The 9,759-nt window shown below is 30.2% G+C and overlaps 1 protein-coding gene across 1 annotated transcript; it reads left to right on the top strand.

Moving 5' to 3' along the window:
* The first annotated feature begins 6,461 nt into the window (after positions 1-6,461).
* On the top strand, positions 6,462-9,005 carry LOC127123962 (lysine histidine transporter 1). Its single transcript, XM_051054124.1, has 7 exons — positions 6,462-6,529; positions 6,608-6,991; positions 7,075-7,468; positions 8,313-8,418; positions 8,561-8,652; positions 8,741-8,809; positions 8,907-9,005. Exons 1-7 carry the CDS (start codon positions 6,477-6,479, stop codon positions 9,003-9,005), a joined length of 1,197 nt encoding a protein of 398 aa, XP_050910081.1. The 5' UTR covers positions 6,462-6,476.
* The last annotated feature ends 754 nt before the right edge of the window (positions 9,006-9,759 follow it).

Genomic DNA, 9,759 nt, shown 5'->3' with positions numbered 1-9,759 from the left:
TGTTTCCTGTTTGCTTTTGTTACTTACTTCTTGTAATTTCCTTTTTCATGTACTTTACTATTGAGTCAAGTAAAATGTTTTTTTTTCTAAATGTTTATTTCACAACATGTTTGAATATTTAAATTATTCCAATGCATATTTACCTTTCTTTTTTATTTTGATAAAGAGGAAGAGGTATACTCTCAGTGGGAGTAGTGCATACTATCTACTTAATTGAGGAGGAGTTTAAATTCTCCAAACAAATATGTGTTATTTCTTTTAGCACCTCTATAAGAGATGTGTTATCATCTTTAAAAAGGGGATAGTGTGGAACCTTGTTTTGCAGGTTACTCTTAGGAAGATCTAATGGAGGTAAGCATTTAATGATGACAACTATTTTTGATGATGATAGCTAGTGTTTAATGATGATAATCAATCCTTAATGATAACAACAATAATCAAGCGTAAAGCAATTAAAGATGCAAACTAGAGTATTAGGGTTTAATGGACTCTCTGATGATGGAAAAAATGGAATATAACATAAGCCCTTTTCTCAAACTGAACTCAAGCAAGTTTTTACAAGAATGAAGCATCTAACATGTTTTAAAGTGTATGAAAGCCTCAATACGTCTGAGTGAATATACTTTGTAAAAGTATAAGGATTTTCCCGTAAAGTACTTTTCTAAAGAAAATATTTCTAGAAATTCCTTGAAGTTGTGCTAGATGAGGTGGAAGCTATCAGAAAATCTATGGAAAGGTTAATGACCTACAACGACTTTATATCGTTTATTTCCTTTTGAGCTTCTTCATCGATAAACTTAGGTTTACCAATCGATTGGACATGTGTGTCAATCTACTGAATCATCATTATTGGCCATAAAAATTTTCTTTTTTTATGCAAACCTATAAATAGAGGTCTCTTCCCACATATTTTTTCATCCAGAAAATGTGATTTCATGTTTCACTTCTCACTCTCTCAAAAAGTTCTTTTTGATTACTTTCTCTCCCTAAAAGTTCAGCCGCAACGCTCTCGAGAAAGTTGTTTTGTGAGTGAGGAAGTTGTATTTATGGGAGGTTAGATTTTTAAGTTCACCAAGGAATTTTTGATTTTACCTCGGTTGAACATTTCACCCATTTAGGAATTATTTGTTTGGGTTCGAAGCTAAGGCCATAAAAAGTTTTATTTTAGCGATTGTGTGATCAAGTATCTATTTAGGTTTACGATCATTCCGCTGTTAAAATATCATAGATACTTGGTTAGAACGGTATAAAACCAAGTTTTAGTTAAATCATAGCCCGTGATAAAAGCTTGTTGCGGTTCAAGATCATCTTGGTGGTAAAATCTCATAGGTTATTGGTTAGTCCAGTACTAAACCAAGTTTTGGTTAGTGAGCTCATCCTGATGTTAAAAATTCTCCCGAGTTCAAGACTAGCCCACAATAAAATCTTAGTTTAAATCTTGAAGGCTAACTGCTCCAAGTTTCTTGTGGAAAAGAGACTAATCACTTTGATCCATCGTTTGGAAGAAAGACTCACCACTTCTCTCATTGTTTTGTTGTTTGGTTGGAAGTTAGCCACAAACTTTATTTTTCACGTATAAAGGGGTTTGAGAGTTCAACCTACTAAAAACTCATAATTTTTTTTGTATACTCTGAAGATCAAATCTTTGGGACGGGACTTAGTCACTTTTTATTGAACCTATATAATTTCTAATGTTATTATCTTTCATTAAACTCTTTATGTTTCAGCACCTTACTTTCCGCAATTTATTTTTTATTTTTTTTTCTAAAATTTTTTTCAAACTCTAATTTTTATCTGAAAAGGTTTTTAAACTCAAATTTTTCTGAAACACACAAATCACCTCCCCCATGTTGTGTGTGGAATCACATGTTAAACACTAAACGGTTACTTTATTTCACCTCCCCCCGTTGTGTGTGGAATCACATGTTAAACACTAAACGGTTACTTTATTTTGTTTCCTTCTCAGATGATTGAATTGAGCATAGGTTTCTTCAATGTTACCCTCACCTTGTAGTGCGTTGATTTTAAAAAGTTCCAAGTTGATCCTTTAATTGTTCATCCTTTGTGTTTGCTCTATTAGTCAAAGTCAATATTAGTGTACAAGTGGCACGCACACGTGTAGTTGATGCGGCATATGCTCTTCACCAAAATAATCAAAATTCAACAATAGTTTGTTTTAACCTGGATTCAAACCATGGACATATTGTTTGCTAAGAAGTATATTGCACCACTAGACCACTTAACCTCTTTCTTATTTAATTTACAAAGTAAATATATAATAAAATCTTAATTATTTATAAAAAGAACATGAAACATACGTCCCAAAATTTAATTTACTTAGAAATTGAAACATACAAACCAAACATCCAGAAATTTACCCAAAAATTGAAACATACAAACCAAACATACAACCCAGAATTTAATTTACGCAGAAATTTAATTTCTTTTTACCTAGAATTTGAAACATACAAACCAAGAATTTCTGAAAGATTGCCAAACATCCCAGACTCCAATTTCTTCAAAAACAATGTTCATCACTTACAGGAGAAATTGTCGGCGTATCATCATCGGAAGCTTAACTGAATTGAACCACCAAATAGATCAAATAACCCACCATGGCCAAACCAGTCAGGCTCAGAACAAAGTTGAAAATCTTCAAAAGACACTCCCAGAATCCCCTACACGCCATCGTCCTTTACCTATAAATAACTGTGATTTAAACCCTAAACCAGAATTTAAAAGGAAGTTCAATTCCCTCTCAATATATTTTCGGCAAAAACAAGCATTTCCATATCAGTAGTAAAAAGAAACTAAACTATCACAACACGGTTAAGACCTTCTAATCAAATTAAAATTTAAGAGATGAGATAATTCAATAATGATTGCGCAATTGAAGTTGTTTATCTAGGAACCCTAATTTGGATAATTTAAAAGAATGAACAAGTTGTTTGGAATGAAAAGTGAAATTTAGAGGAGTGAAAAGTTACTTACAGAAGAGAAATCGAATCCATAATTATGGAGTTGGTGAATTGCGAAACTTCGTTGATTCGCTGTACAAAATTCAAATAAAAGTATAGAAGAAGAAAAATAGAAGGAAAGAAAATAGTAAAGTGTGTGGTTGTGCCACTATGGCATTTGTTATTACCCACAACTCCCTAAAATTGACCATTTTTTTTATTTCTAATAATATTATTTGGGTAATGTTAACTTGCGTCCTAGGGGCACAAGTTAAGAACTAAAGAAAGAAATATTGTGTTGGAAATTGTGCTTTGATTTTAATAAAAATATAAATCATGCCCTCCGCATTCAGTACCTGTCCATTTACCACCAATACTCAAAAATTGGGAGTTGGTTCCACCGGCAGTCTAAGATCTTTGGCTACTCTGGGTTGTATGAAGTTGTTAGAACTTCCCCATACACCAAGATTTTAACACCGATACTGCCTACCTCCCTTGTAAGTCTAATAGTGCCAACTCCATTAGATCCATGCATTGCATTTAAGGATAGATTGTGAGTATCCTCATTGACATTGTCATATGTCACTGTGTTAGGTGATTTAGGATCCACTTCCAGATATTGCTCTTCATTTAATTGTAACAACATGAACTACCTATTAGGACATTTGTGTGATGGTGAAAAATTATCATCACAAAAGTAGCAAAGGTTATTTTCTCTTCTTACTTGTTTTTCAGTAGGGGTATCTTTTTTATTCTGGTTCCTTTGGTTGAAGGGTGAGTTTTTGTAACATTTGAAACCTTGGTATCATGATCTAAGTGTATAAAGGCTATTATCAATATATCAAATAAACATTAGCATAATAGTAAAAAAAAAACTTTTTAACTTTAAAAATCTAATCCATTACATTTTTATGATCAAATATATGAAAACCGATCTTAATAGATCTCACCTGAAACAAATTTTGATTTGGATCCTTTTGTGAGTTCGAAACACCATGGGAAGACCCTGGAATTGTTTGAAGTTTTTATAGCATTTGAGTCAGTGCAAAATTAATCTGAGTGAATTGTGCTTCATTTGTCATCTGAATCCCCTCCACTCGTTCAAAACGAGCTTGATTTGTACTTTCACTTTATCGATTTTGTTTTGCAATTTTTCATGAGTATGAGATATGGCATCTGCATTGTTTTCAATTCCTGATAAATTTGGGGCTACAAATCACGAGATCAACATACATGAGGGAGTATTTACACTTTGAGTCTTTTTCTTTAAGAGCAACACACCTTTGTGAGAGACACATTACATATTAACCTAAAATCTTAAGATGATTGGTACTTATAAATGTTCAAGTCTCCACATTTCTAACCAATGTGAAACTTCCTCACACTACTCACACTTGTTATTCTCAACACCCCCATTAAATGTGAGTCTATCCACAATCCTCTCCCTCCAACGAAAGTTTTTTTTTATCACATACACTTGTACCACCGTTGACATTTTTCAACGAGACATTCTATCAACTACCATGTAGGGATACTTTCGATACAAATGAATTGGTACCTTCATTCGAACCAAAGACTCATGATACCACAGTTGGAGCACAAATCGGAGTTTACTTGAAGGGTCATTTTAATGTTTTGGATGAATATATCTCTTAGAAAGATATGTTATTTTTAAAAAAAACTTCAAAGTGTAAAATAATTCCTCGTGTTAACCCCTCTAATTTGTAACCCCAATAAGTACCAATAATAATGAGTTAAACCAATTTCTAATTTTTATATGGTAATAAAGTCTTTTTTATATGGTAGTAAAGTCTATCGACTCTATTATTTTTTATTCCATTATACCCAAACTCTTATTTTTCATGAATTGCACAATTTTCTTAATAAGACACTAAAAATTAAACTGTTAAAGTCTATCAATATAATATATGCAAAGTAAATTTCAATCTAAAATTCAAAATGGTTTCTCTCCTAAAATTAATAGTACAATTAAAGTCAACAACCAAAATTTAAAATGCATATAGTAGAAAAATCAAATTACAACCTCTTCCGTCCTCTCTCTTTGAAATTATAAAAAAATTGTATTAAACAAAACTATAGTTTTAGATTAAAAAATAAAAGAGAGAAAGACATATACGTTAGCTTCAAACTTCCAAGCCATTTGCCTCAAACATGAATGAGTTTGTTTCAAGATTTACGTTAAGATGAATGTTGTCACAAATGTTCTATAGGTATAGTTGTTGAGTGAAACTAGAAAAGGAAACAAAGAGTGCTAGAAGTTTTTATTTGAGAGAGAAATAAACAATTGTTTGTTATTTTGAATTTGAGGGAAAAACAAGCATGTATTATTTTTAATTTGAGGGAGAAATAAACAACTTTTTTGTTATTTTGAAACGTCTTGTTTGTTATTTTGAATTTGAGGGAGATATATATATTTGGTTTTATGGAAAATAATAGACGACGTGTTTCTATCTCATCTCATGGAAACTCAATCACCAAACTCTACTCATCTTCCTCACCACCAAACTGTAAGTTTATCTCTTTCTCTTTTTTTTTCTATTAGCAATTTTGCAGGTTGAAACTAATGAAAATTATGCAGAGATGTATTTGTTTTTTGTGCAAGCAAACTTATGTTTAATATTAGTATTTCTTTTTTTTGGTAATTGTTGTAATCTTATTTTCATTTCAAAGTAGTTGTCGAATTCTTTTATAAAAATGTATTTACGATGATATACAAAATAAGTTAGATTATTTGTTAAAAATAAAATTTTCTATAGTCACACATTTCTAGATACTAGCAGAAACATGTTTTTTTTTCAATTGTTTTGCTTAATGCAGAGTGCTGGAGAAGATCAACATTTGTTGACAAAGTGTTTCAATATAATGAATTCATGCATCAATAAATACATAAGCCCTTTTAGAGAGGTATTTGCATTGTAAATCCAATTTTTTATGTCTTTAAGTTTGATATCAAAATTTATCTGAGCGTCACTGAATTTAACTTGATTTCTTGTGTGATAAGTTTTTCAGATGATTAAGGCAATGATTGCAGTAATAAAATTACTCAGTTGTGGACATCAGCCTCAATTAATAAAGTTAAATAGAAACACAGAGGTAATTGATCAATTTACATGGATGACAAGGATTTCAATCATGTCCATTATATAATTTAATTGTTTATATTGCATAATTGTTTTTGTGCTTAATGGTCTTTGTAGTTAGAATTTTTACCTATTCTTTTTATTTTTATTTTTGATTTTGAATGTAATGAATTGATATACTCTTAGCATACGTTTTATCTTTAAAATTAGTTTACAATAAAAACATAATTTATTTTCTATAGTTAATTGTGATTTGATTAATTCATTTTCTAACTTTATCTCAATCAAATATTTATTATTATCATTCATATAGATTGAAGGAAAATCAGAAAGGGAGACAAAAATTGAAGAATGGCTTCCTATTAATGCTGATAGGAGTGCAAAATGGTGGTCCTCAGCTTTTCACAATGTCACTGCAATGGTTGGAGCTGGTGTTCTTGGTCTCCCCTATGCCATGTCACAACTTGGATGGTATATTAATTTCAACCTTACTATAAAAAAGTCATGATTCACTCATTAATCAATTAATATTTAAGTTTCTCTTCTCAGGGGTCTAGGTGTAACTTTACTTATCCTTTCATGGATCATTACATTATACACATTGTGGCAAATGGTTGAGATGCATGAAATGGTTTCAGGAACACGTTTTGATAGATACCATGAATTGAGCCAACATGCATTTGGAGAAAAATTAGGTCTTTATATTGTGGTGCCTCAACAAGTTATAGTAATGCTTGGTGGGAACATTGTCTACATGGTCATTGGAGGTGCATCATTGCAGAAGTTCCATGATATAGTATGTCCGAGCTGTAAAAAGATCAGATTGACATTTTTTATAATGATATTTGCGTCTGCTCAATTTGTATTATCTCATCTACCAAGCTTCAACTCCATTTCTGGTGTATCTTTGGTTGCAGCAGTAATGTCCATTGGGTATATTAACTTCTTTCTATTCTTTTTCTTTTATTTCTATCATACAACTAATAATTTTTTATATATTTTGGATTTCACTTTAGTTATTCTACAATTGCTTGGGCTGCTAGTGCGCATAAGGGAGTACAAGAAAATGTGCAATATACAAATACATCTGAAACTACCACAGACTTGGTCTTTAATTTGTTTAATGCAATAGGCTCTGTTGCATTTGCTTATGCTGGACACAATGTGGTGTTGGAAATCCAAGCATCAATTCCATCAACACCTGAAAAACCATCTAAGGTTCCAATGTGGAAAGGAGTTGTTGTTGCATATATCATTGTTGCTTTCTGCTATTGGCCTGTTGCGATTATTGGTTATTGGATGTTTGGTAATCAGGTGAAGGATAATATTCTTATCTCTTTAGAGAAACCTACTTGGATGATTGCAATGGCTAACCTATTTGTTGTTTTCCATGTAATTGGAAGCTATCAGGTAATTTTTTTTTAATTATAAAAAATACTTTATTTGAACATATATTATCATTATTTTAGATTTAATTGATAAATTTGTAAGATTGGATAATTGGGTCTTGATCAAAGCTAATGAAATTTTGAAGTAGTCTTTAAAATTAAATTTTGTTGTTTTTCTTATGAATCTGATATATTATTGCGTGCTATATTTTAGTCTGATCCCTCGAGTTGAGAGAATTTTGTCAATCATTGTTTTGCAAAAGATTTATAAAAAAATCAAGAAAGTTAAATTTTAATAACTATATAGAAATTTTGTTGATATTATTAGCTCTTTTGAGTTGAATAACTTAGTGGTTAAAAATATAATAAAAAAGTAACTTAATTCAAAAATAAATTAAATATTATTTAAAAATTCGTAAATATTAATATGTTAGGATGAAAAGGTCTTACATTTACTCCCTCCGTTCATTTTTAAGTGTCACTTTTTTGAAAAAAATTTGTTTATTTTTAATTATCACTTCCAAATTTCAAGGTAGTATTAAATGCATTTTTGTCAAAATTATCCCTAAATAATTATTACAGAGAGAAAAAAAGTAAAATGAATTTAGTAAATAGTTAAGGATATTATAGGTAAAAGAAGAATTATGATTTGAAAAGTACCAATAATTTTACTTTCTTGATATGTGTAAAAAGTAAAAAAATGACAATTAAAAACGAAGGAATGGAGTATAATTTTGAGTTAAAGGAGTGAATCACAAAAAAAAACTTCAAGTTTAATAAATAATTCTTCTTCTTTTTTTTATGACAAAAATTAAAGCAACAAAAATCTTATAATAATTAATTTTATATTTTGATTGTTGGTCTAGGTTTTTGCAATGCCAATCTTTGACATGCTTGAAAGTATATTGGTGAAGAAAATGAATTTCGAACCAAATATAATCCTTCGTTTTGTTGTTCGTAATCTATATGTGGGTAAGTAAAATAAATTGTTGTACAAATTTAATTTAGTTATGAATTTTTTTAAATAGTTATGAAATGTTGTTATATTTTATATTTGCAACTGAGAATGTATTTTCTTTGATTTTGTAATATTAATATACATTTTTCTTTTCAGCATTCACAATGTTGGTTGCTATTACATTCCCATTTTTCGGTGGTTTATTAGGTTTTTTCGGAGGATTTGCAGTTACTCCAACAACATATTTTGTAAGTCATAAGAAATTGCAAATAGTAATTTTTCTTAGAATTATTATTTTCATAATTTTGCTCAAATCTTCGTTTATTAATTTTTCAGCTTCCATGTATCATATGGCTTAAAATATATAAACCTAAAAGATTCAGCTTGTCTTGGTGTATTAATTGGGTAGGTATATTTGATTATCGTTTTTTTTTCATATTTTAATAATTCATTGATACTTCAAGCATATATTTAATTTATTTCTTTAATCTATTTGTTACAGATATGTATTGTGCTTGGGCTATGTATAATTATTTTAGCACCTATTGGAGCATTGAGGAATATTATACTTGAAGCCAAGACTTACAAATTTTACACATAAATTTATTATCTACCTTTTAATTGCATTGCACCTTATTGAAGGTGTCAGGAAAATATGTTTCTCTATACTTTATTTATATTTTAATTGCAGTGCAACTGATTTAACACAATTTGAAGTTCAATGGAAGAACAAAACTAAAGAAATGATTTCAATTCAATTTTCAGTGAATTTATTCTTTGAATAATTTTTGCACTAATCCAATAAAAGAAATCAGAGATAAACTAGCTAAAACTTAGAAGTGGAAAAATGTTATAACTATTTATTAGATCATTACAATATAATTATTTGTTGTCTCCATATTGTTTTATTCTAAGTAATTGGATTAAAAATGCACAACGGTGCAATCCGAGGAAACAAAAACACAAAATAAAAGAACATAAAATAAAAAAAAAAGGCGATTAAACAAAATTAATTCAAATCCGAATTTAGGATGACACATCTTTCCGGCCAGGAAATAATACAACAGGTCCATATAGACTAACAAATAGCCAATCCAAAAATTCAACTGGTATCCACCTTAAGACAAGAGTTAGCCAAAGCCTCCAAGGCTTTTACATGATGAAACGGAGATAACAAAACAGAAGGTTTCCAATTCCGCGACCAATCATACGAGAGATTCCACCAAACCTCCTAAATCGTACAACTACCAAAAAGATGATCTGAATCCTCACTCCGCAATAATGGCATAGCAACTTTTTAGCGAAAAACCAGAATTATCTCGCCACCACACACTACTCGGACAACGGTTGGTCCA

Source organism: Lathyrus oleraceus, chromosome 1, assembly GCF_024323335.1.
Source record: "Lathyrus oleraceus cultivar Zhongwan6 chromosome 1, CAAS_Psat_ZW6_1.0, whole genome shotgun sequence".
NCBI classification, from domain to species: domain Eukaryota; kingdom Viridiplantae; phylum Streptophyta; class Magnoliopsida; order Fabales; family Fabaceae; genus Lathyrus; species Lathyrus oleraceus.
Note: the sequence above shows the minus strand (reverse complement) of the source record. Positions and strands in the feature narration are given on the sequence as shown.